Source organism: Amblyraja radiata, chromosome 3 (assembly GCF_010909765.2).
Source record: "Amblyraja radiata isolate CabotCenter1 chromosome 3, sAmbRad1.1.pri, whole genome shotgun sequence".
Taxonomy (NCBI): domain Eukaryota; kingdom Metazoa; phylum Chordata; class Chondrichthyes; order Rajiformes; family Rajidae; genus Amblyraja; species Amblyraja radiata.
In genome coordinates, this window is record NC_045958.1 from 28025364 (window position 1) to 28053213 (window position 27850).

A 27850-nucleotide genomic window follows, 5' to 3' on the forward strand; every position below is an offset into this window, starting at 1 on the left:
TACATCAATCATGGGAATGTTTATTGGCAGATAACATTGTTCAATTTTGCTTTATTTCCACCATTACCTTATGGTCGAACATTACGGTACGCATCTTTGATAAACATAGTGTCACGTTGTCGGGAAAACTAAATATTGGCGTTTAAACTTTAAAGGTACTTACGCACACCATCACACAAAAAGTTATAATAATTATTTACAGGTTCATGAGAACATGGTCACATTGTATTTTAACTTTGACAGATTCATCTAACCTTCGTCCGCATAATTAACAGCTGAGAATATATTATGCTTGTCTTATAGTGCTGTTGACGATTTGAACGTTTTGCCATTTCGCGAATGCATTCTCTTAATCAGTTTCAAACAAACCCCCAGCAATCTGCAGCACGAAATATCTACGCAAATCGCAAGGAACCATTCATTTATAAATATTTAAATGCTTTTTTTTTAGTAAACCGACAGAGTTAAGAACAAATCTGTCAGTAAACAAGAACCTTGCCTACGGTCAGAGTAACCTTAGCAAAGTATGTTTGTCAACTGCTTGGAGAAGACGCATTCTCTGCAACTAGTGCACGTCCTGTGCGTTGACTGTGTTGCCAGGGAACACACTCGAACATTGACCTCAAAGCCACAATGGTTGCCGTGGTTCCAATAGAGCACTGCCTCCCTATGCCTGGTGAATCGTGCAGTGATGGTTTTCAGTGGGAGGCTCAACCTTCCACCCACCTTTTGACATGGGGAGCAGGGAGGCAATGCCTGGAAGCTGAACGTGATGCAAAGTCAGTGAATCATGGGACGAACAAGGTCAGTAATCTGTGCACACTTACAATAAAACATTGGATGTGTCTAGAGACAGTCGGGTTGGCCTCCCTACAAATCCTGAGTTCGTGACCACTCCATGACCAGAACTTACTTAAATTATAGTCTCGAGCTTCATTCACAGAATAGCTGCAGCAGTAGAGAACCATTCAGCCTATCCTGCCCCTGTCAGCTCTACGTAAAAGAAGACCAACTAGTGCCCATTTCTCACCCGCCCAATAGCCCTGAATATTTCCCTTTTCAGATTTATCCCAATTCTCATGTCACTTTTGTTTTTTGGCCAATTACCCTTGCTCCAAATCTTTCAGTGCCTGAACTTTCTATCTCAGGAACAATTTCACTCAAACTACTTTCTCTAAACTCTAACTTGTTCTTTTGAACACCTCTGTCAGATCCACTCTCAGTACGAGAATACATTCTGCATCCAGAGTTTATCCATGTAACTGAAGTTGCTCATCCCAAGGATCATTCTACTGTTTCTCATCTGCACCATCTCCAATGTCTTCATATCTTTCCTGAGGTGTTGTGCCCAGAAATTCAATTTGCGACTAAACCAATATTTTCTATATAGCTTTATTATGACCCTCTTGCTCTTGTACCCCATGCTTCTACTCACAAAGCTCGGATCATGTGTGCCTTTTTCACTGCTCTGACACTTCCAATGATTTATACATATGTACATCCAGATCTCTTTGCCCCTGTAACCCTTTTAGAATTTGGTCCTCTACACTGCTTCTCCTCATTCTATTTTTCTGCATTACATTTCATCTGGTGCATATCCATCCACACCACCAAACTGTCGAAAGCATTTTAAAGTCTATTGTTAGTCTCTTCCAGGTTTGCCTTACCTGCAGATTTGGAAATTCTGCCCTGCAAACCACGTTAGAGACATTAATATATGTTAAGAAAAGCTGTTGTCTTAACATTCCCAGGGGAACACTGATATACATTTCTTTCCAATTCAGAAAATAAATATTTCTTACTAAAATCTATTTCCTATTGCTCAGCCAGTCTTCCATATGTGGCTGCTACTGTACCTTTTATTCAATGAGTTTCAATCTTGATGACAAGTAAATGATGTGGCACTTTACCAAGTGCCCTTTGAAAGTCTATGATAGTCACATATCCAAAAGTCTTCATTGACGATATTGACGATATTCTCACAAAACCGTATCAAGCCAGTTAAACATAATTTGCCCTGGACAAATAGATTTTTCTAAAATATTTCTCCATTTCTCAGGTTGAGGGGCTCAGTGGTAGAGTTGCTGCCTCTCAGTGATCATTTTGCCTGTCAATCATTGATTCTGATTTACCTGGACTAGATTTCTTCTCATCCTTTAGATGTTTGCCCTTCTCCTATTTATCATCCTTATCCAATACGATTCTGAACCTTATGATATTGTAAACATCAATGCAGCTTCCCTGGTGTCTTGTTTGAAATATCTCCAACATCCTCATAAAAACCTAAGCACAAAGGGTAAACAAAACAACATTTATGAGAAAGCCTATTGGAACAGAGGTTTACATTACCTTAAGAAGAGATGGAGGAAGGTGAGCAGAAATGGTGTTCCCCATGGCTATGTTGGGCTTTGTTGGTTTTCATGAATTGCATGAAAGCAGAATATTGTCATAATGTATAGAGGACCCCAAAACACTATTCACTATAATGAATAGTGAGCAGGATAGTGATGGACATAGACAGCCTCAAAACAATGGGTGGACATAGGACAAATGAATTTTCACATTGAGAGGTCCAACGTGTTATATTTTGTTAGAGATTAAAACCATACATTTTGCTTGTGGTGCAACAACCACACAGGAAAAAAAACACAAGACCTGGTGCTTCACAAAGATAGACATAATGTGTAAAAGCAAACCCTGCATGAGATATCAGAAATGAAGCGCTCAGCCAACCAGTCCATTCTGGCAGTCATTCTGCACTGGAACTTCCTGAAGATTTTCCTCATCTAACAGTGTGGCCTTTTTTTGTTCTCTTTTCCTTCATTGCCTTGTCTAGCTCCCCCTAATTGTATAAATACTATTCACTTCAACCACTCACTACAATAACAAGTTCCAGCTTATCACTTCTTTACTCAAAGAGTGGTGGTAATTTTGAGTAAAGAAACATCTTCTCAATTCCTTGTTCCTTGAAGACACTTTTCTATTCTCTTGTTATGCCCTTACCCACATTTCCACTCAATCAAAATACTTCATAACTTTAAGGACTTCCATTAGTTCATCCCTTAGCCTTCCTTTCTCAAGAGAAAAAAGACCCAACCTTTTCATCATTTCCATTTATATTTGTCCATGTGTTTCTGATGTCACTCTCAAAAATATTTTCTCCTTGCTCTCAAGTGCTGCTATATTTTTATAAGATGGCAACTAGAAAGGTTGTATAAATGGTAATTGAACCATGGTTCAATGCAGGTATGGCACATATTTCCTTACTATTTAATTTCACCTTTCCAGATAATAAGCCTTGGTGCTTGGCTTGTCTTTCTCATGACCTTGTTGATCTGTTTGGGAATATCTAGATATTGGTGCCTGTGCACTCCGAATTGTGTTTGGCCCTTTCCTGCACCTTCCAGATCGTATGTAATCTCTCCGTCCTTCCTACCAAAATGTAGTGATCATCTTTATCTGTGCTGAGTTTAAATTGCCAATTATTAGCTCATTCCGCAAGTATATTTATCTCCTCCTTGGAATGTGTTGCAATCCTCTCAGTATTGGTATTCTAGCAACAATTTGGAATAATCTGCAAATTCAAAAGATATTTTCGATTTCATTCCACTCTATTGGATCCAGAAGCAAATCTTTTAACCCATTTACATAACAATAGTCAAGAGTGATTAATTGTTATATGTTCAGGCAACTGAACAATGACATTCTTAGTTGTAGCAACATAACAGGCCTGTAAACACATACACAGAAATAATATACGTATAATGAACGGAAAATCAAAGAAACATTGAAAATAGGTGCAGGAAGAGGCCATTCGGCCCTTCGAGCCAGCACCGCCATTCATTGTGATCATGGCTGATAGTCCGCAATCAGTAACCCGTGCCTGCCTTCTCCCCATATCCCTTGATTCCACTAACCCCTAGAGCTCTATCTAACTCTCTCTTAAATCCATCCAGTGATTTGGCCTCCACTGCCCTCTGTGGCAGGGAATCCCACAAATTCACAACTCTCTGGGTGAAAACGTTTTTTCTCACCTCAGTCTTAAATGGCCTCCCCTTTATTCTAAGACTGTGGCCCCTGGTTCTGGACTCGCCCAATATTGGGAACAATTTTCCTGCATCTTGCTTGTCCAGTCCTTTTATAATTTTATATGTTTCTATAAGATACAACACAATACAATTTATTGTCATTTGAGCCTCAGTGAGGCTCAAACGAAATTCCGTTTCCACAGCCATACAAACAAAGACAATTTCCTACAGACATACACACAATTTAATTCACACAAACATCCATCACAGTGGACCCACTGTGATGGAAGGCAAAGTCTTTTCTTTCCCGTTCTCCATTTCTCTCCCGATGTCGAAGCCCCAGGCAGGCGATGCTAAGTCCCACGACCATTTTAGGCCGTGCCGGGCGATTTACGGCCCCGCTCCCGGTCTAAAAGTCACAATGTTGGAGCCCCCGGCGGGCGCTGTAATGTCCCACGGCCATGAAGCCGTGCCGGGCGATGTACGTCCCCGCTCCGGGTCGTTCCAACCCCGCGACACGGGCTGGAGAAGTCGCATTGAGGGAGCTCCGGGAAGCGGTCTCTCTCTCCACCCGGACCCGCGAGCTCCCGGTATCACAGTCCACCGGACCTGCGGCTGCGTTGCTGGAGCCTCCGAGCCCCAGGAGTCGAGTCACAGCAGCGAGTGATCACCGCTCCCCACGCTCCGAGGCCGGCCAGCCCCACGATGGTGAGTAGTCCGCAGCTCCGCAGTCTCCCAAGCCCCCGGGTCGTTCAGGTTGGAGGCCGCTCCACGGTGCTAGGCCCCAACGACAACGGAGACCCGACAGGGAAAAGATATCCCCTCATCCTTCTAAACTCCAGTGAATACAAGCCGAGTCTTTTCAATCTTTCCTCATATGACAGTCCCGCCATCCCAGAGATCAATCTCGTGAATCTAGGCTGCACTGCCTCAATCACAAGGATGTCCTTCCTCAAATTAGGAGACCAAAACTGTACACAATACTCCAGATGTGGTCTCACCAGAGCCCTATACAACTGCCAGAAGTACTTCATTACTCCTATACTGAAATCCTCTTGTTATGAAGGCCAACATTCCATTAGCTTTCTTCACTGCCTGCTGTACCTGCACGCCAACATTTAGTGGCTGGTGTACAAGGACACTCAGGTCTCGCTGCACCTCCCCCTTACCTAACCTAACCCCATTGAGATAATAATCTTCCCCCTTGTTTTAAGTGGGAAGTCCCGCCAAAGTGGATAACCTCACATTTATCTATATTATACTGCATCTGCCACGCATCTGCCCACTCACTCAACCTGTCTAGGTCACCCTGTAACCTCCTAACATCCTCTTCACAGTTCACACTGCCACCCAGCTTTGTGTCATCCACAAACTTGCCAGTGTTGCTCCTAATTCCCTCTTCCAAATCATGAATATATATGATAAACAGTTGTGCCACTGCCTGCCATTCCGTTCACTCCTACTCTTTGCTTCCTGTCTGTCAACCAATTTTCTATCCGTTAATTTTCTATCACTAAATGACTCATAAATTACTAGTCCTTTATACATTGTAGGAACCACTTTCTCTTACCTCCTTTGCATATCCTTAATGACAAATTAATCCACCATGATTTTTATTTGTATTAATAATTTGTTTGCATATATAAAGTTATGATGGGCTGCTTTGAAACACTGGTTATCCCACAACTGGAGTATTGAGTTAATTCCTAGTAATTACCCCGCAGGAAGAACGTAAATGTTTTGGAAAGATCAAATAGAATGATAGAATAAACAAAAACATTGTTTCTCAATAACACAGCTTTTTAATTGAACTTTGTATCTCTTTCTCAGAAGTCCTCTATGAAGCCTGAGATGCTCTTATTATATAACCACAAATCTGTACAAAAATATCACTTAACAAATTTGTCTAATTGAAAATGATTAACTTCAAGCAAGTGTGAACTGTGAGAGAAAATCTCCATACTCATTTACAGGACTAACATCTATTCATATGAAAACTCAAATCATTTCATCATCATCATCATCATCATAACTTATTGCATATCTATAGCAAATTATCATCAAGTCTCAAGAATTTTACAACTGAAAACACTTTCCACACAATTGTTCAATAACAAGATTTAGGGATTGGAAGACAAAAAAAAAGACCATGTCAAAACTTCAGAGAGTTTGTTATATATGTGGTAAGCAATTTGGATTGCATTCAATTGCTGTTCATGAACCTCAGTGCCTGAAGAAATGGCAGATTGAAAATGGAAAATTACCAAAGCACCTACAAAGACCAGAACCCAAAAGAAAAGAGACAGTTAACGCAGATGGTACACTTGACATTAATGCCGCAAATGCAGCAGCATTCGAAAGTGCAAATGCTCAGCTTATTCCCTGTGAAAACTGTGGGCGAACATTCCAGCCTGATCGACTTCCTGTACACCAGAAAAGCTGTAAACCAAAAGATGGAGGCGCAGCATTCAACACACGTCAGCCAAGTACAAGTTACAAATCTGTAAGTGTTTTGGTATATTTTCTAACAAGTACTTCAAGTCAAGTCACTGTCAAGTCACAGAAATGGCAGAATATGTGAGCAGTGCGCAGTAAGCCTGATTCAGAGGATAGTATTGCATTAAAAAAGAATACATCTGCTTAAGATGGTAAATCAAGAGTGAGCAAAGACTTCAGTGGATCTGAAGAGAAGGCCAAGGTGTAATTTAACTTCACAAGGGGATTGAAGGATGGGCAGCTGGGTAGTATGGCATGGAGTATCAGTGGTGTAGATTTGTATGAATTGTAGTTTGTTTTTGTGTAAGGTAGATCTTCAGAATACAGTGAGAGGATTTGAGACGTTGGAATCAATTTATATGTGTCGATGTCAGTCAGTTCTACATAATTAGTATCTTATGTAAATCCTAACAAAATGATAAATTCCAGTTTTCTTTTCTACCTATTACAGAATTGGATGTAGATATGGATGAGTATTGCCATTTAAAATTGTGTGTTGGTGAATTTTAAGTCTTAAATATACTTTTAAGTAAATACTGAGAAGTTCAAAGCTGTGACATTTGATCCTCCTCATAATTTCCTTAGCCACCAATTCAAATCTCCTAGATACTTGCAATCTATTGAAAACAGAATCAGGTCGCCAGCAACATTTGTGCAAGTGCCCTGCTTTTTGTCCCTTGGTTTGACCACTTTTCCTATGTTATAAAAAGTACCGTAATCCCCCCCATTAGCAGGCTTCTGAAAAACATACATATGTTAGTAGAAGCCGTTTAGGAAACAAAACTAAGTTAGAGGAGAATTCCATGAAACCAGTTGGTCCCAGTTTTAAGAATAGATTTTCTACTAGGAAGAAGTAGAGAAAATGAGAAAGAACCATTTCACACAACAAGCTGCAAATGGAGTTGATCAACAAGGAAATACAAGGTCTTATATGTATTTTCAAAATATTAGAATGACAATAAGGTTCATGCACCTTTCTGCCAAAACAAAAGTTTCATTCCGGCTCAGCACCCACTCATTGATTCAATGTATGAAAATATCCTCAACCATGACATAAAGAATGAGACCTAGTTATGTCAACCTGGAAACAACCCATTTATGCTGTCTTTCAGTTTTCTGTAGGTTAGCTACCCTCCTATCCATATCCAGTATATTACTTGCAATCTGTGCATTCATGTCTTACTCTGCAATCTGTGCATTCATGTGCTCACTCTGGCCATGGAGGAGGCCCAGGACAGAAAGGTCGGATTCGGAATGGGAGGGGGAGTTGAAGTGCGGAGACACCGGGCGATCGATTGGTTATTGGGGTGTTCGGCGAAACAATCGCCAAGCCTATGCGTGGTCTCACCGATGTAGATCAGCTCACATCTAGAGCAGTGGATGCAATAGATGAGGTTGGAGGAGGTGCAGGAGAACCTCTGTCGCACCTGGAAAGACTGCTTGGAAAGACTACATTTACTGTTTTTTTTCTTTATCCACCTGATGTCCCTTTGGTATATCTGTGACTAAGAAACCAAGTGGCATCGCAGACAACCCTCTAATGTAATGGCTTGGAAATAGACCGTCAGAAATAGAAAATCAATTTGATTTTAGTAACTATGGAAAGTAACACATGAACAAGAGATCTTTGTGGGGATCTCTGTGAATATTGTGTTTAATACCTCGAGTCTTTTCCTGCTGCAGGAGATCCACTGTTTAGCATTCTGATAGAATGGGCACCCTATCCCTTTTCATGTTCTTCTCTTCTGTAGCAAAAAGCATGGAAATTATAAAAGAAAAAAAAACCCTGTCACTTTACTCTCTGTTCATGTTAACTTTGAAAAAAAATTATGTCATTTCTTCCTACAACAATATGGATGTGTTTGTCTGAATATGCACTTGAATTTATTAACTGGGCTATCCAATGGCATGAGCACATTTGAACCCTGGTTTGGTTTTGCATTCTGAAGGCTTTGCTCAGTCTGGGAAATGTAAGGTAAGCAAATACACTGGTGTATTCTTAACCGAGTATCCATTTTAGCTCGGTTTCAAACCAATGCGCTAAATTTCATGTTCCTTTTGAGCTATGTAGTACATTTTAATTTAGAATTGAAAGACTGACATTTAACAATTGTCTTCAGCCACCAATAAGTAGACGTCCACGAACAGTTGTCTGCTACCTTTGTGGACGGGAATATGGAACTACTTCGATAAGTATCCATGAACCCCAGTGTTTAATAAAATGGCACCTTGAAAATGACAACCTACCCAGGCATCTCCGGAGACCTGAACCCAAAAAACCTGAGGTTCTGCCAATCAAGGGTAGGTGTACAGAGATGTAATTCTTTAATGTTTCTATTGTAGATTAATTATTAAAAATACAGCTAATTTTGATTGGTTTGTTTCAAGCAATCATTCTACATAATGCAACGGTATCTCTGATATGTATGTCCTGTTTGCTACACTTCATGTATTAAATCCTGTGCTGATTGATATGTGTCACATATATAGATGATGGCTTCATATTTATATTTTCCTAGCTCAAGTTAAACGTTGGATCTGATACGATTCTACATTACTGAAAATGTAAATTTTCTTAACAGCTGATGGGAAACTAATTCATGAAATTAATTAATTAAATGCATCTTTGGAATAATTTTTTCCCTCAGCCTACCAATTGTAGATACAATTTGAACGTTTTTTTGCTGAAAGAATTTCAAGGGGAGCCATTTTCAATTGTTTATTTTTGCTTAAGAAGCAGAATTCCTTTGTCCACTATTCATGCAGATATTTTTGAATAACAGCACTGTTAACAATATTCCCCGACTTATGACAAGGGAATAACGTTTAGCACAAGATATCGGCAGTAAAGTCCGATCAAAGATAGTCCGGGGTTCACCAATGTGGTAAATAGTAGTTCAGGTCTGCTCTCTGGTTGTGGTAGGATGATTCAGTTGCCTGTTAATAGCTGGGGGAAAACTGTCCCTGAAATGGAGGTATAATAATAATAATAATAAATTTTATTTATGGGCGCCTTTCAAGAGTCTCAAGGACACCTTACAAAAATTTAGCAGGTAGAGGAAAAACATGAAAGGGGAATGAAATAAATAGTAGAGACATGACTAGTACACAAAGTAAAGACAGAATTCAATTCAAAACACAATATGAAGCAATTATTGCACAGATGAAAAGGGAGGGGGACGTGGGGCTAAGGATAGGCAGAGGTGAAGAGATGGGTCTTGAGGCGGGACTGGAAGATGGTGAGGGACACGGAATTGCGGATCAGTTGGGGGAGGGAGTTCCAGAGCCTGGGAGCTGCCCTGGAGAAGGCTCTGTCCCCAAAACTGCGGAGGTTGGACTTGTGGACGGAGAGGAGACCAGCTGATGTGGATCTGAGGGACCGTGAGGGTTGGTAGGGGGAGAGGAGGTCAGTGAGATATGGGGGGGCCAGATGGTGGACGGCTTTGTAGGTGAGGATCAGGATTTTGTAGGTGATCCGGTGGGAGATGGGAAGCCAGTGAAGTTGTTTGAGGACTGGAGTGATGTGATGCCAGGATTTGGTGTGGGTGATGAGTCGGGCGGCTGCGTTCTGGACCAGTTGGAGTCGGTTGATGTAGGTGGAGCTGATGCCAAGGAAAAGTGAGTTGCAATAGTCCAGTCGGGAGGAGATGAAGGCATGGATGAGTCTTTCAGCAGCGGGAGGTGTGAGAGAGGGTCTGAATTTGGCGATGTTGCGGAGATGAAAGAAGGAGGTTTTAATGACGGCGGATGTGAGGCTCAAGGGAGAGGGTGGAATCAAAGATCACGCCAAGGTTGCGGGCCTGGGGAGATGGGGAGACAGTGGTGCCGTCGATGGTGAGAGTGGGGTTATTGATTTTGCTGAGTGTGGCTTTGGAGCCTATGAGGAGGAATTCTGTCTTATCGCTGTTGAGTTTGAGGAAGTTATGTTACATCCAGGTTTTTATAGCTGACAAACAGGAGTTGATATGGGAGAGGGGGGGGGTTGTAGGGGGATTTGGTGCCGAGGTAGATCTGGGTGTCATCGGCGTAACAGTGGAAGTCCAGGTTGAAGTGGCGGAGTATCTGACCAAGGGGGAGGATGTAGATGATGAAGAGGAGGGGGCCGAGTACGGAGCCTTGGGGAACGCCTTGAGTGACTGTGGCTGTAGCAGAGGTGTGGTTGTGGAGAGAGATGAAGTGGGATCTGTTGGAAAGGTAGGAACGGAGCCAGCTGAGTGCAGAGCCTTTAATGCCGAGGTCTTTGAGTCTGGTGAGCAGGATGTTATGGTTCACTGTATCGAAGGCTGCGCTCAGGTCGAGGAGGATGAGGATGTTGAGGGAACCAGTGTCAGCAGAGGTGAGGAGGTCGTTGAGGACTTTGAGGTATGCCTTTTATACTTTCATACCTTTGTTCCCCAGGATTAAATCTAGTACTGTCTCTTCCTCACGAGTTCAAAAAGCCCTCCAGAAATTGCACCCCTAGTGATCTTCCACATTAGGATGATCCCAGTTAATATTAGCGCACTGGAAATCATCTTCTTACTTTGTCTAATCCTCCGCAAAGTCATGTTTATTATCAAATGGACAAGTACAAGGAGGTACAAGTACAATGTAAATCTAGCATGCACAAGCACAAAGACACACAAAAACATAAATTATGCATGAATTCATGTACTTTCTGCAAAACAATAAAAGAAAGTGTGCAAAAAACAAGACATCAGTGCAAAACATATTAGAAAAATGTTGAAGGTAATGCAAGAGTTAGTTGTGGTGTTCTCTTGCCGAGGTAGGATTAGGGTTCTGTATATCAGTTCAAGAACCTGATAGTTGTCGGAAATGTCTGTACTGGTGGTGTGTCCTAAGTATCCTACAGCTTCTCACATGGTTCTCTTTTACAAGAAACTTTATAAAAATGAAAAGCCTACCAGCTTTCCCCATTTCACCATTACATTGTGGACAAGTGCAGGAATGGATTCTTTAGCTATTTCATGCAATATGTTTTCATTGTTTGTAGAGTCAGAGAGCTGTTCAGCGTGGAGAAAGGCCCTTTGACCTAACTTGTCCAGGACAACCAAGTTGCCTAACCAAGCCAGTCCCATTTCCCTGCATCCCTCCAAATCCTCCTTTTATATTTACATGTCTAAGTGTCTTTTAAATGTTGTAATTGTACCCACCTTCACCACTTCTTCTGGCAGCTCGCTCCATGTATGTACCAGTCTAAAGTGCTCATCCTTAAGTCATGAACCTTATCATTTCATGTCATTTTAATGGCAGTTTAACCATTTTGTTCTTCACTTAAAGGACAGATTTACCAGCTATTTTTTTGATAACCGCAGAACCCTTCTAGCTATATTTGTTAAGGTTTGGTCGTTGCATATCCTGCTGACTTGTCACAACTCAAGATTTAATTCACAAACAAATCAATGGTGAAAAATGCAGATAAAATGTTCTCGATGTTGGTGGAGCCCAGAACCAGGGGTCACAGTTTAAGAATAAGGGGTAGGCCATTTAGGACTGAGATAAGGAAAAACGTTTTCACCCAGAGAGTTGTGAATCTGTGGAATTCTCTGCCACAGAAGGCAGTTGAGGCCAATTCACTGTTTTCAGGAGAGAGTTCGATATAGCTCTTAGGGTTAATGGAATCAAGGAATATGGGGAGAAAGCAGGAACGCGGTACTGATTTTGGATGATCAGCCATGATCATATTGAATGGTGGTGCTGGCATGAAGGGCCAAATGGCCTACTCCTGCACCTATTTTCTATGTTTCTGTTTCTAAAATGCTTTTCTGTCATTTTGTGTCTGATTTCAAGGTAGGAATTTCAGCAAATAGAGCTGCATTTATCTTTATTATCAAGCCTAATCAGGTGGTTAAAATGCATGAAAAAACAGTCCCCGTAACTGTTTCTTTATTTCTAAAATTACTATGGTAGGAATATTAAATATCACTAATTATTTATCATATTAGTGACATTATTGGCAATAACTTTAAAGACTAAGGAATTGGTAGCAGTATCTTGATGTTCTGAATTTCAAAGCAACCGGTAGAGGTTGAAAGCCACAGTTGATGAGGAACCAAAATCAGCAAAGTTGAAAATTCAGATCACGAGCAGCAAAAAGCATTGTTATGTGGAATGGGCTACATTGTTAGAAGATCTGATTCACAACCAACTAACCAACCTACTAGGAAAACAAGATTGATGTTTTTTTTAAGTCCAGTAAATGATTGTTATAACTTTGGGATTGTATAAACAAAAAAAGATTTAATACATTTTATAATCAAAACCAAATATAAACACATTCTGCCATAAATCAATTTTCATTTGTGTACGTATTTTAGTACACAATGCATTTAACAAATAATCATCAAGATTCTAATCTGTAGCTAGCAACAAAAAGTAATTTTTGCACAACTTTCGCTTACTCATTAATTTCAACCCCCCCGCACCCCCAAGACCAATTCACCAAGTTATTTGTATTCATGGTCCAAAACAAACTCCACATCATCATCTACTTAAAATAAAATTAGTTGATGGTCACAGAGAATGCTTTGACCTTTATACTTCTATTAATCTTGTTGACAATGTATAGAAATTGTATTAGCCTTTTGAACTAACTTTAACTTTGTTTGTGTAAGTCTTCTGGTATTTCCATTAAAATAATGATACGCCATCACTGAAAATCAACACTGACTACATAATGTACATATATGGTCAAAGGAAACCTGCTATCCTTGTGCACCAACACATTTTTAACTTGCCCTCTTCCCAGTTAGAAGAATTAGTTCGTTATAGTGTGGAATGCATAAGGGATTGACTAGAATCCTGGAACTTTTGCTGTCATGAATAATGCACAACAGCTGGCCTTTCTGACGTTGATGAAGACCAGATCCAGCAGGTCAGGCTTATACAGAGCATTCCAACAGTGGCCCATGGAACAAGAAAAAAGGTTTAGACATCACAGTAAGATAATTTTTTTAAATGGGTCATATGGGAGAATTCACAAGGATTTAAATAGCTCATATTCTGCAACATTCTCCATGATAGACATGTTATTAAATAGCAACTTCAGTCAGAGTTTAAAAGGGGTAGCTGCGAAACATATTTAGTCCAGAATTTATACAAAGTAGAATATTTATCTTTAATTTTAGTCTTCGATCTTTATGAATTTTCTATCAGGCAACACATTCTCAGCAGATATTGCAGCTTAACTGCCCCGACAACACAGTCCGGTGCTAACTCGGTGTGGAGTTTCCATCTATTCCCTTCGATTTTGTGAGTTGTCCCTGGACGCTCCAGTTCCCTCCCTTATTTCAATTTGTGCTGGTTGGTGGGTTAATTGACAAATGTTAATTATTCACACGATAGCAGAGTGTTGGGAAAATAAATGGGGAAATTAACGGGAAACTGAGGGACAATAGGTTACAGACAAGTTAGTGAGGAAAAGAGCCAGTATAGATTCAATGGGCCGAATGGGCTCCTGTGTGGATTGTTTGGATTTTTACAAATAAATTGCATACTGAAACATGCCACTATATTTGTAAAAATCCATGCATCTTCATTAATAGACTGTACAATTGCTTTTATATCTATTACATCTCACATACCTCCCCCAGAACATTTATGTAATGTTCTGTAACACCATTGTCTTAAACATCCAGTACCCAGGAGATATGACTGTATTACATTTGGTCGAGACCAATATTTTCCAGGGAATATTTGCCTTCTTACATTCTACCTCAGAAACTATTGCCTACTCAATGCATCATCCTATGTGCCCACGTCATACAGCACAAAAATAAGCCCATCGTCTCATCTCGTTGACTCCGACCAAGGTGCCCATCTATGCTTGACCTGTTTGCCTTTGTTTGACCCATAACATTCTCAACATTTCCTATGTGTTCCTGTCCAAATGTGTTTTGAATTTGTTATTGTATGTGCCTCAATTATTTCCTCTAGCAATTCATTCCATGTACCCACCACCCTCTGTGTGAAAAGTTACAATACAATAGATACAATAAACAATAGGTGCAGGAGTAGGCCATTCAGCCCTTCGAGCCGACACTGCCATTTAATGTGATAATGGCAGATCATCCACAATCAGTATCCCGTTCATGCCTTCTCCCCAGACCCTGACTCTGCTATCTTTAAGAGCCCTATCTAGCTCTCTCTTGAAAGTATCCAGAGAACCGGCCTCCGCCGCCCTCTGAGGCAGAGAATTCCACAGACTCACAACTCTCTGTGTGAAAAACTGTTTCCTCATCTCCGTTCTAAATGGCTTACCCCTTATTCGTAAACTGTGCCCCCTGGTTCTGGACTCCACCAACATCAGGAACATGTTTCCTGCCTCTAGCGTGTCCAAACCCTTAATAATCTTACATGTTTCAATAAGATACCCTCTCATCCTTCTAAATTCCAGAGTATACAAGCCCAGCCGCTCCATTCTCTCAGCATATGACAGTCCAGCCATCCCGGGAATTAACCTTGTAAACCTACGCTGCACTCCCTCAATAGTAAGAATGTCCTTCCACACATTTGGAGACCAAAACTGCACACAATACTCCAGGTGTGGTCTCACTAGGGCCCTGTACAACTGCAGAAGGACCTCTTTGCTCCTATACTCAACTCCTCTTGTTATGAAGGCCAACATGCCATTCGCTTTCTTCACTGCCTGCTGTACCTGCATGTTTACTTTCATTGACTGATGAACAAGGACCCCCAGATCCTGTTGTACTTCCCCTTTTCCCAACTTGACACCGTTTAGATAATAATCTTCCTTCCTGTTTTTGCTACCAAAGTGGATAGCCTCACATTTATCCACATTAAACTGCATCTGCCCACTCACCCAACCTGTCCAAGTCACACTGCATTCTCATAGCATCCTCCTCACAGTTCACACTGCCACCCAGCTTTGTGTCATCTGCAAATTTGGTGATGTTACATAATTCCTTCAACTAAATCATTAATATATATTGTAAATAGCTGCGGTCCCAGCACTGAGCCTTGTGATACCCCACTAGTCATTGCCTGCCATTCTGAAAGGGACCTGTTAATCCCTACTCTTTGTTTCCTGTCTGACAACCAATTTCCTATCCATGTCAGCACTCTACCCCCAATACCATGTGCCCTAATTTTGCCCACTAATCTCCTATGTGGAACCTTATCAAATGCTTTCTGAAAATCCAGGTACACTACATCCACTGGCTCTCCTTGGTCCATTTTCCTAGATACATATTCAAAAAATTCCAGATTACTCAAGCATGATTTCCCCATCGTAAATCCATGCTGACTCGGACCGTTCCTGTTACTGCTATCCAAATGTGCCGCTATTTCATCTTTTATGATTGACTCCAGCATCTTCCCCACCACCGATATCAGACTAACTGGTCTATAATTCCCTGTTTTCTCTCTCCCGCCTTTCTTAAAAAGTGGGATAACATTAGCTACCATCCAATCCACAGGAACTGATCCTGAATCGATAGAACATTCGAAAATGATCACCAATGCGTCCACAATTTCGAGAGTACCCTGGGATGCAGATCATCAAACCCTGGGGCTTTATCAGCCTTCAGTCCCATCAGTCCACCCAACACCATTTTCTGCCTAATGTGGATTTCCTTCAGTCCTCCATCACCCAGATCCTCTGGCTAGTACATCAGGAAGTGTGTCCTCCTTAGTGAAGACAGATCCAAAGTACCTGTTCAACTCATCTGCCATTTCCTTGTTCCCCATAATAAATTCACCCTTTTCAGTCTTCAAGGGTCCAATTTGGTCTTAACTAATGTTTTCTTCTTCACATAGCCTAAAGAAGCTTTTACTATCCTCCTTTATATTCTTGCCTAGCTTACCTTTGTACCGCATCTTTTCTCCCCGTACTGCGTTTTTAGTTATCTTCTGTTGCTCCTTAAACGTTACCCAATCCTCTGGCTTCCCACTCATCTTTGCTATGTTGTACTTCTTCTCTTTAATTTTTATACTGTCCCTGACTTCCCTTGTCAGCCACGGTCGCCCCTTGGAATCTTTCTTCCTCCTTGGAATGAACTGATCCTGCACCTTTTGTGTAATTCCCAGAAATACCCGCCATTGTTGTTCCATTGTCATCCTGCTTGGGTATCTTTCCAATCAACTTTGTCCAGCTCCTCCCTCATGGCTCCATAGTCCCCTTTGTTGCCCCTCAGGTTCCTATTAAATCTTTCTCCTCTCACCTTAAACCTATATCTAGTTCTTGATTCTGAGGAATCTGGTTGACTGAGGAAAACTGAGGAATTTGGTTTGTAAATTGGTAAATTAGGCAATTTAACAGTCAATATAAGCAAGACGGCTCTTAGGGAGCGGCCTTGTGAGGGAAGTGCCCTGTGAGAAAAGTGCGAGTCTTTGGCTCGAGAGTCTTCGGCAAGGAGGCTGAGGAGAGGAGGCTTCGCAAAACGCTGGAGAGGGAGAGACGAAAGAAGGAGATGTCAAGCAAGCTGATTCAGTGTGATGCTTGCAGTATGTGGGAGGTCAAGGACACTGCTGGTGCCTCTGGCTGCTACAAATGTGAGAAGTGCATCCAGGTACAACTCCTGAAGGACCGTGTTGTGGAACTGGAGAAGCAAGTGGATGACCTCAGGTTCGTCCCAGAAACTGATTTGTTCCTCGACAAGTCCTACAATAAGATTGTTACACCTAAGGTACTGGAAGAGAGAAGGTGGGTGACAGTGAGAAAGGGAGCGAAACATGGAATGCAAACGTCCCCGGGTGTTGTACCTCTTGTGAACAGGTTCACCCACTTAGAAGCTGTCGGGACAGAAGACATTATCACACTGAGCGGCGGACTGGCTTGCGAAGCAAAAAGGGTTGTTGAGCCAAAACCAAAGAGGCCAACGTCAGGCAACGCCATTGTAGTTGGAGGCTCCATTGTGAGAGGTACGGACAGGGGTTTCTGCGGGAACAGACGGGATTCGAGGATGGTGTGCTGCCTTCCTGGTGCCAGGATCCAGGATGTCACGGACAGAGTGCAGAAAATCCTCAAGGGCGAAGGTGAACAGCCTGAAGTAGTAGTGCATGGCGGCACAAACGATGTCGGAAAGAAGGGGATGAATATTCTGCAGCGTGACTTTAGAGAGCTCGGAAAAATGCTGAAAAGCAGGACCTCCAGGGTTGTTATCCCCGGTTTGCTTCCAGTTCCTCATGCTGCCGAGAGCAGGAACAGGGAGATACAGGACCTGAATGTGTGGCTGAGGAACTGGTGCAGGGGGCAGGGATTTAGATTCTTAGATCACTGGGATCTGTTTTGGAGTAAGGGGGAACTGTACAAAAGGGACAGATTGCATCTTAACAGGTGGGGGAACCAGCATTCTGGCAGGCAGGTTTGCCACTGCTACACGGGTGGGTTTAAACTGAATAAGGGGGGTGAGGTGTCAAATGGGATAGTCGAGGACGGAGTTAAAGGGAAAGAGAGTAAAGGGATGGTTAATGACCCCAGAATTAACGGAAAGGAAGCTCACAAAGGGATAGGAGAGTATGGCCAAGTGTAATAGGGATCGATATGAAAGGTGAGATGCGTAAGGAATTAAAAGTATTGTATACAAATGCGCGAAGTATAAGAAGTAAAGTAGATGAGCTTGAGGCTCTGTTAGACGTTGGTAGATATGACATTGTGGAGATTACTGAGACGTGGCTGCAGGAGGATCGGGCCTGGGAACTTAATATTCAGGGTTATACATCCTATAGAAAGGACAGGCAGGTGGGCAGTGGAGGGGGGGGGGGGTAGCTCTGCTGGTGAGGGATGGAATTCAGTCCCTTGCCAGGGAAGACATAGGGACTGACGAGGTAGAGTCACTGTGGATTGAGTTGAGGAATTGTAAAGGCAAGAAGACATTAATTGGTGTTATCTACAGACCCCCAAATAGTAGCCCGGATGTAGGGTGTAAGTTGCAGCAGGAGTTGTAACTGGCGTGTAACAAAGGTAATGCCACTGTGGTGATGGGGGATTTCAATATGCAGGTAGACTGGGTAAATCAGGTTGGTTCAGGACCCCAAGAAAGAGAGTTTGTAGAATGCCTCCGAGATGGATTCTTAGAGCAGCTTGTAATGGAGCCGACCAGAGAAAAGGCAATTCTGGATTTAGTGTTGTCCAATGAACCAGATATGATAAGAGAACTCGAGGTAGAGGCCATTGGAGGAAGTGATCATAATATGATTAGTTTTAATCTGCAATTTGAGAAGGAGAACATTAAATCGGAAGTGTCAGTGATGCAGTTGAACAAAAGGGACTATGAAGGCCAAGGTAGACTGGAAAGGGACCCTAGCAGGAATGACGGTGGAACAGCAATGGCAGGAATTTCTGGGCATAATCCGGAAGACACAGGATCATTTCTTTCCAAAAAGGAAGAAAGATTCTAAGGGGAGTAGGAGGCAACCGTGGCTGACAAGAGAAGTTAGGGATAGAATAAAACTAAAAGTAAAGATGTATAATACAGCAAAGAGTAGCCGGAAGCCAGAGGATTGGGTAACTTTCATAGGACAACAGAAGGAAACAAAACGGGCAATACGGGCTGAAAAGATGAAGTACGAAGGGAAGCTGGCCAGGAATATAAAGAAGGACAGTAAAAGCTTCTTTAGATATGTTAAGGGAAAAAGAGTAGCAAAGTCAAATGTGGGTCCCTTGAAGGCAGACACGGGTGAAATTATTATGGGCAACAAGGAAATGGCAGAAGAGTTGAATAGGTACTTCGGATCTGTCTTCACTAAGGAAGACACAAACAATCTCCCAGATGTACTGGAGGACAGAGGATCTAAGGTGGTAGAGGAAATGAAAGAAATTTTCATTAGGCGAGAAATAGTATTGGGTAGGCTAATGGGACTGAAGGATGATAAATCCCCTGGACCTGATGGTCTGCATCCCAGGGTCCTCAGGGAGGTGGCTCTAGAAATAATGGATGCATTGGTGATCATTTTCCAATGTTCAATAGATTCAGGATAAGTTCCTGTGGATTGGAGGATAGCTGATGTTATCCCACTTTTCAAGAAAGGAGCGAGAGAGAAAACGGGGAATTACATACCAGTTTGCCTGACTTCAGTGGTGGGGAAGGTGCTGGAGTCATTTATTAAAGAGGTAAAAATGGGGCATTTGGATAGCAGTAAAAGGATTAGTCCAAGTCAACATGGATTTATGAAAGGGAAATCATGCTTGACTAATCTTCTGGAATTTTTTGAGGATGTGACATGTAAAATGGATGAAGGGGTGCCAGTGGATGTAGTGTATCTGGACTTTCAAAAGCCTTTGATAAGTTCCCGCACGGGAGACTGGTGACTAAAATTAGAGCACATGGTATTGGGGGTAGGATGTTGACATGGATAGAAAATTGGTTGGTAGACCGGAAGCAAACAGCAGGAGTGAACGGGTCCTTTTCAGAATGGCAGGCAGTGGCGAGTGGAGTGCCGCAAGTGTTGGGGCCGCAACTGTTTACCATATATATTAATGATTTGGAAGAGGCAATTAGGAGCAACACTAGCAAGTTTGCGGATGACACAAAGCTGGGTGGCAGTGTGAACTGTGTCCTCCTTATAGTGTAGTGAGTGACCAGGAGTGCACACATTAATTCAACTATGGCCTGACCAATGTTTCAGTGCTACCAAGACCTCCCTGCCCTTATGTTTTCTGACCCGGTTAATGAAGGCAATTGTCCACTGTGCCTTCTTCACAACAGTGGTATTGTAGCTCAATCTGAATCTCAAGTGCTTTAATATGGTAACCATGGGAGGAAAGGAGGCAGTGTGAACTGTGAAGAGGATGTTAGGAGGTTGCAAGGTGACCTGGACAGGTTGAGTGAGATGGCAGATGCAGTATAATATAGATAAATGTGAGGTTATCCACTTTGGCGGCAAAAACAAGGGGGCAGATTATTATCTCAATGGGGTTAAATTACGTGAGGGGGAGGTGCAGCGAGACCTGGGCGTCCTTGTACACCGGTCACTGAAAGTTGGCTTACAGGTACAGCAGGCAGTGAAGAAAGCTAATGGAATGTTGGCCTTCATAACAAGAGGATTTCAGTATAGGAGTAAAGAGGTTCTTCTGCAGTTGTATAGGGCTCTGGTGAGATGACATCTGGATATTGTGTACAGTTTTAGTCTCCTAATTTGAGGAAGGACATCCTTGTGATTGAAGCAGTGCAGCGTAGGTTCACGAGATTGATCCCTGGGATGGCGGGACTGTCATATGAGGAAAGATTGAAAATACTAGGCTTGTATTCACTGGTGTTTAGAAGGATGAGGGGATATCTTATAGAAACATATAAAATTATAAAAGGACTGGACAAGCTAGATGCAGGAAAAATGTTCCCAATGTTAGGCGAGTCCAGAACCAGGGGCCAGAGTCTTAGAATAAAGGGGAGGTCATTTAACACTGTGGTGAGAAATTGTTTTTTCACCCAGAGAGTTGTGAATTTATGGAATTCCCTGCCACAGAGGGCAGTGGAGGCCAAGTCAGTGGATGGATTTAAGACAGTTAGATAGAGCTCGAGGGGCTAGTGGAGTCAAGGGATATGGGGAAAAGGCAGGCACTGGTATTGATTGGGGACGATCAGCCATGATCACAATGAATGGCGGTGCTGGCTCGAAGGGCCAAATGGCCTCCTCCTGCACCTATTGTCTATGTTTCTATATTTCTATTGCACAACCGTGGGTAGAAGACTGTGTACATTCACCCTATTTGTGTCCCGCATTATTTCATTCATCTCTCTAAAATCACTTCCTAGTCTGTTGTGCTCCAAGCAATAAAGTCCAAGCCTTTCCAAGCTCTACCCATAATTCTGTCCCTTGAGTTCCGTAAACATTGTTGTAAATCATTCGGTACCATATCCAGCTGAATGTCTTCTTTCCAATAGTAGGGTGACCATACTCCAAGTGCGGCTTCTTCGACTTCTTGTACATAACGTTCCAATTTCTATACTCAGTTCCATTACTGATGAATTCCTCACCACCTTGTCCATTTGTGGTGACACCTTCATAGAACTATGTACTTGTACTCAAAGGTCCCTCTGCTTTACAATATTTTCCAGGTCCCTTCTGTTCACTGTGTAAGTCATACCCTAGTTTGACTTACTAAAATGTAATCCTCGCACTTGTCTGTATTAAACACCATTTGCCATTCTTTGGCCCACAAACCCAACCGTAATTGTTGATAATCTTCGCTGTCTACGATACCATCTATTTCAGTGGCATCGAGTCATAAAGCATAGATACAGGCCCGTTGTCACCAAGTCAGAGGATGGAGGAATCAAGTTGTTAATTTCCCACTGGAGCCAGGGGTTGCCTTTATTACAAAGAATGGAAAATTGAAATACTTCCATAATAAATAGACCATAATAGAAAGGATGACAAAAAGCGCTTAAATGGGAGGACGGCAACTGCCGCAACCAATTTAGAACGGCCCTATAAGCACCATAACTCCTCTGATTATTGAAACCCACTTTTTTTAGTTTTGAGCAAAATCCTACTCCTATTCCCACTCTCAGGAATTCCAATGATGTCACAGATTGAAGAAGAGAGATCGGCCTTTCTGAGAGTGAACCTGCGGAAAATGACAGGCCTGGATGGAGTGCCCAGCCGTGTTCTCAGAACTAGTATGGACCAGCGGGGGGAGTATTTACGGACCCTACTCTACTCGCCCTACTCTACTCACCCTACTCTACTCACCCTACTCTAATTTGAGGCTCTCACTTGCTTTAGAAAGACCGCTATCATCCCACTGCCAAAGAAAAAAAACAAGGTAGCATGCCTTATTGACTACCACCGGTGGCTCTGACATCCACCATCATGAAGTGCTTCAAAAGGCTGGTCATGATGCACATCAACTCCAGCCTCCTAGACAGCCTTGATTTACTAAAATTTGCCTACCATTGCTATAGGTCCATAGTAGATGCCATTTCTATGGCCCTACATTCATCATTGGAACATGTGAATAATAAGGGCACCTGGGCCTGATCTATTTATTGATTGTAGCACTGCCTTCACACCATCATTCCAACCAAACTCATTTCCAAATTCCTGGACCTTGGGGTCAGCACATTCTGATCCAACTGAATCCTCGTGTTCCGGACCCTTAGACCGCAATTGGTGACAAAATATTTTCTGCAATAATCCGCAACACCGATGCCCTGTCAGGAAACATTCTCAGCCCCTTTACTCTTCTCCAATTACATTTATGACTCTGCCGCCAAATTGTGCTCTATCTCCATTCACTAGTTTTCTGATGACACCACTGTAGCAGTTCAGATCTCAAAGTATGATGAGACAGACTACAGGAAGGAGAGAACTTAGTAGCATGGTGTCAAGACAACAATCTCTTCCTCAGTGTCAGCTGAACGATGGAGCTTGTCGTTAACTTCAGATCAATCTGTTGTTGTTGCATTGCAGCAATTCCTAATATTAAATTGTGACCTTCCAAAATACAGACTTCATGTTACCTGCCCCACCAGAGGGGAGAGAACACTCGATCACTGTTATACGGCAATCAAGAATGCATGTAGCTCTATTCCCCGGGCGGGTCTAGGTCTCTCTGATCATTGTCTAGTTCACCTTATTCCGACCTACAGGCAGAAACTAAAAGCTGCTAAGCCTGTGGTCAGAACAACGTAAACGTGGACAAGCGAGGGCATTGAGAATCTACAATCCTGTTTTGACTGCACGGATTGGAATGTGTTCAGGGAAGCAACCACAAGCCTCGATGAGTATACAGACACTGTATCATCATATGTCAACTTTTGCGAGGATAGTTGCATTCCAACTAAGACCCGGACATGGTCCAACAACAACAAGCCTGTTTCACTGCAGAACTCAGACAGCTCCAATGGTCTAAAGAGGAGGCCTATAGGAGCGGGGATGCAGACCTCTACAGGTAGGCCAAGTACAAGCTGAGAAGAAGAATCAGAGCTGCCAAGGAAAGGTACTCTGAGACATTGAGGAGCAAGTTCTCAGCTAGTGACTATTCTTCAGTTTGTAAGGGCTTGCAAGAAATTACCAGCTACAAGAGGAAAGCCCCCCACTCTTTGAACAATCGTCAGCTGACCAACGACCTGAATGAGTTTTACTACAGGTTTGAAAATCAGAAACGTAATAGCGCTTTCTCACGGGGCGACTTGACGCAAGATGTAACCAGAGTGAAGTGGTTGTGGTCTAGCACGATATCACACGATATAACGGGGGGTAGATAAAGAGTTCCCACGGTACTCGGCATTTCTGTTATTTGTGCGAGTGACTTGTCCGTCTCCCGAGCTTTCCCGTTAAATCTTGAATGAACATTGTGAATCCCCATTCATAAAAGAGAAGGTAATTGCGCGGGAGGGTTAATAATTGACAATCTGCTGCTGCCTGCCCGCTGAGTTAAAAAGTTACCACGGTAGACTCACGATATACAGTGTATCGTGAGTCTTGCGTGGGAATTTTTTAATTCAGCGGGCAGGCAGCAGCAGATTGTTGCTCCCTTCAGTTTCACCCCACCTACACCCCTCTGCTTCCCGGCCATGTGTGTGACCCCTTCCCTCCCCTCTTCAGCTCCCCGCCCATTGCACCGGCGCGGGGGCTTTGCACTGTCTTCACGTCGGCGATGCCAGCAGGTCAGTGCCGGTCACCGGAGATGTCAGGACCAACGGGACACCGCCCCCCAGGCCCACTGCAAGCACTGAGATCCCAGAGACCCACAGCCAGCAGCAGCGCAGCCCCGTTCCAACTCCAGAGGAACACACTCCCCGTAGGGACAGAAGCTGATGGTGTGCAATGTACGTCTTGTTCTTGGGGTTGCGGATGAGGGGGCGCAGCACGGGCTGTGACGTCTCCGGCCACCCCCATGTACAGGAGCTGAGACTGGGAACTGTGGGGTTGTTTGCAGTTGCAGAGGGAGGGGGCAAGGGCGGTACAGTTCAGTCTCAGCTCCAGTCCAGGGGGGTGGCCGGAGACGTTAGGACCAACGGGACACCGACTGCAAGCACGGAGATCCCTTGTCGCTTGCCACTTGTCGCCGTAGCAGCCCATCGGGGAGCGGATTCCTCTGGAGTTGGAGGGACAGGGAGACACAGCGGCATTTGAGAATGGTGGGCAATCACTTCCAAAGTTCTGCCCACACAGTCAGTACACCTCTCCTACACTTGTCTCCCGCACTAAGATCATCTCGCAGAGAATGATCCCAGCCTAACAGCATGTTCATTCCAGATTACTCACCTTCTGTCCCCTCTGTCCAGCTTCCGGGTTCACCGTTCGCAGGAGTTCCCATGGTACACGCAAGAGTTAATACGGATATCGCACTGGCCACTACGTCCATATAATGTTGCAATCTTCAACCACAAGTGTACAAATCACTCTTGGAGAAATTCAAACTTGCTTGAATTTTCTCCCGAGTCACCAAGTTACACGAGTACCTGCCGTTAGCGCCACGGTGGTCCACGGTGGTCCACGAATGCCGTACGGTTATCGCACGGGGTTCCCACGATGTTCAACTCTGGTTAACTCTTGCGTCAAGTCGCCCCGTGAGAAAGCGCTTTAACCCTGGTACCCCCTCCCCCCCTCCCCAACCAACACAGCCAGACCCCAGTCTATAAAGAATGGACCCTGCACCCTCGCCTTCCCATTCACCACTACACACCTACTTAAGGCAAGACACCAGTATGAAAAGACTGGACCATTTCCCACCCCAACCAACACTTCACACCCACTCACAGCCTGATCTCAGACTGCAAAGACAGGGTCTTTCTACACTCACCCCCCTCCAATCACCACTTCACACACAATCACCCACACCCTCTGTGCTGCACAACATAACTTATCCAATATCAACAATAAAAATAGAGGAGTTGGACAGGCTTTTCAGAGGACAAAAGAGCCGGAAATCTCCAGGACCTGACAATGTTGCCCCTTTCCTCTTAAGCTCTGTGCCAAACAGCTGGCACCGGTCTATACAGACATTTTTAACCAGTCCCTGCAAACATGTACTGTCCCTGCCTGCTTCAAAGTCTCCACTATTGTCTACGTACCCAAAAAGGCAAGGATTACTTGTCTTAATGACCACAGGCCTGTCGCACTGACATCTGTAGTCACGAAGACACTCGAAAGGCTTGTGCTGGCCAAGCTGAAAAATATAACAAACACCCTGCTGGACCCTCTGCAGTTTGCATATCGGGCTAATAGATCTGTGGATGATTCAGTCAATCTGGGCCTGCACTTCATCCTACAGCACCTAGACCGCCAGGGGACCTATGCGAGGATCCCGTTTGTTGATTTTAGCTCCGCATTCAAGACCATTGTGCCAGAGCTACTACACTTCAAACTTTCCGAGTTGACTGTGCCTGAACCCCTCTGTCAGTGGATCACCAACTTCCTGACAGACAGGAAGCAGCATGTGAGGCTGGGAAAGCACATTTCGGACCCGCAAACGCTCAGCATAGGAGGACCGCAAGGCTGCGTACTCTCTCCTCTCCTCTACTCTCTACTCTCTCAACACCAACGACTGCACCTCCACAGACACCTCTGTCTAGCTTCTGAAGTTTGCGGACGACACAACCCTGATAGGACTGATCCATGATGGGGAGGAATCTGCCTACAGACAAGAAGTGTCACAGCTGACGTCCTGGTGCCGTAGCAACAACCTGGAGCTTAGTGCTCTTAAGACAGTGGAATTGATTGTAGACTTTAGGAGAGCTCCCCCTCCCCCCTCACCCACTCACCATCAACAACATCTGTGGAGTCTTTTAAGTTCCTGGGAACTATCATCTCCAAGGACTTTAAGTGGGGCGACTCCACAGTCAAAAAGGCACAACACAGGATGTACTTCCTACCGCAGAGGGCAGTGGAGGCGGGTTCTCTGGATGGTTTCAAGAGAGAGCTACATAGGGCTCTTAAAAATAGCGGATATGGTGAGAAGGCAGGAACAGGATACTGATTGGGGATGATCAGGCTGGCTCAAAGGGCCGAATGACCTACTCCTGCACCCATTGTCTATTGTCTATTGGCAGCTGAGGAAGCACAATCTGCCACAGGCAATGATGGTCCATTTTACACGGCCATTGTAGTGTCTGTTCTCACCTTCTCCATCATGGTCCGGTTTGGCTCAACCACCAAGCACGACACCTGGAGGCTGCAGCGAATCATCCTATCAGCAGAGAAGGTTATTGGCTGCAACCTTCCCTCCATTGATGGTGTACACTGCAAGAGCCAGGAAACAATCAAGCAAGATCATCTCTGACCCCACTCACCCTGGCCACAAACTCTTTGAATCACTTCCCTCTGGAAGGCGACTCCGGATTGTCAAAACTGCCACAGCCAGACATAAAAACAGTTTTTATCCACGAGTAGTTGCTCTACGCAACAGCCAAACATCTGTAGCCTCCCTCTGATCTGGTATTTTATTGGTTCACATGCATGATCAATGGTGTTTTATCATTAATGTTTTATTATTATTAATCTTTAGTGTTTTCTGAGTCAATCGTAACTGTCATGTTGCTACTTGTGGGCGGAGCATCAAGGCAAATTCCTTGTATGTGAATACTTGGCCAATAAACTTACTTACTTACTTACTTAAATAAAAGTAAAAGATACCTCATTGGATATAAATAACTTAGGAGATCATGAAACCAATTATGTTTATATGTGCAATCCTATGTGTCAAATAGCTAGACAGATTACTGGGTGGACATCCATAGTATCTTTTCTGAGATGAACAAAATAGTACTGCCTACCAATGACACAAAGGAAGATGAAATAATAGTGGGGAATAGCAGAGTAAAATCTCCCAAAACTTTGAAATATTAATAAATGTGTGTTTTATTAATATATATTATAAAAGGGTGCCTTTTTAATAGCACAAAACAAACTTGTTGATGCATTGTATTTTCCGTTGCACTTGAGTGATCACTCCATAATGACGGAAGTAATGACAGAAATAAATAGATTTTGTGCATTATTATCTTATTTCAGCAATGCTGCCCCGAAAATAAGCAAAGGCATCATTGAGCGCTGAAAAGTGGATTGGTGGAATGGAATCTATACACATATTTTGCTTGTGGTTGTCAACAGATATTTTGAAGTAGAAAATATAAAGAGATATTATTTTTCACGTTAAAAGCATCTATTGAAATATTCAGTAGATGAGATTTCCACTTAGCATTGGTGTGTTTTGTTTCATTCCTTTCCCTTATGTTTCCAGGTACAGGTACCTATGACGTTGATGCTTTAAATGAGGCAGCTTGGAAAAGTTCTCAAGACCAACTGGTGCCCTGTAATATCTGCGGCCGTACATTCCTCCCAGACAGATTGATTGTCCACCAGCGTTCATGTAGACCAAAGTAACCAAGCTGCCAAATAAAGACAAACAACCAAGG

At 43.2% G+C, this 27850-nt stretch overlaps 1 protein-coding gene across 1 annotated transcript; it reads left to right on the forward strand.

Moving 5' to 3' along the window:
- Positions 1 to 678: 678 nt before the first annotated feature.
- LOC116970648 (zinc finger protein 474) lies at positions 679 to 27850 on the forward strand. Its single transcript, XM_033017190.1, has 4 exons — positions 679 to 804; positions 5859 to 6531; positions 8645 to 8825; positions 27676 to 27850. The coding sequence occupies exons 2-4, from the start codon at positions 6178 to 6180 to the stop codon at positions 27816 to 27818; spliced, it is 678 nt and encodes a 225-aa protein (XP_032873081.1). The 5' UTR covers positions 679 to 804; positions 5859 to 6177; the 3' UTR covers positions 27819 to 27850.

What these genes read in the sequence shown, in the direction of transcription:
- LOC116970648 (XM_033017190.1), top strand. Translation starts at nt 6,178, where the DNA reads ATGTCAAAACTTCAGAGAGTTTGTTATATATGTGGTAAGCAATTTGGA. An exon ending in CAAGTACAAGTTACAAATCT is followed by an intron (nt 6,532 to 8,644) that starts GTAAGTGTTTTG and finishes AATTGTCTTCAG; the next exon opens with CCACCAATAAGTAGACGTCC. An exon ending in TGAGGTTCTGCCAATCAAGG is followed by an intron (nt 8,826 to 27,675) that starts GTAGGTGTACAG and finishes TTATGTTTCCAG; the next exon opens with GTACAGGTACCTATGACGTT.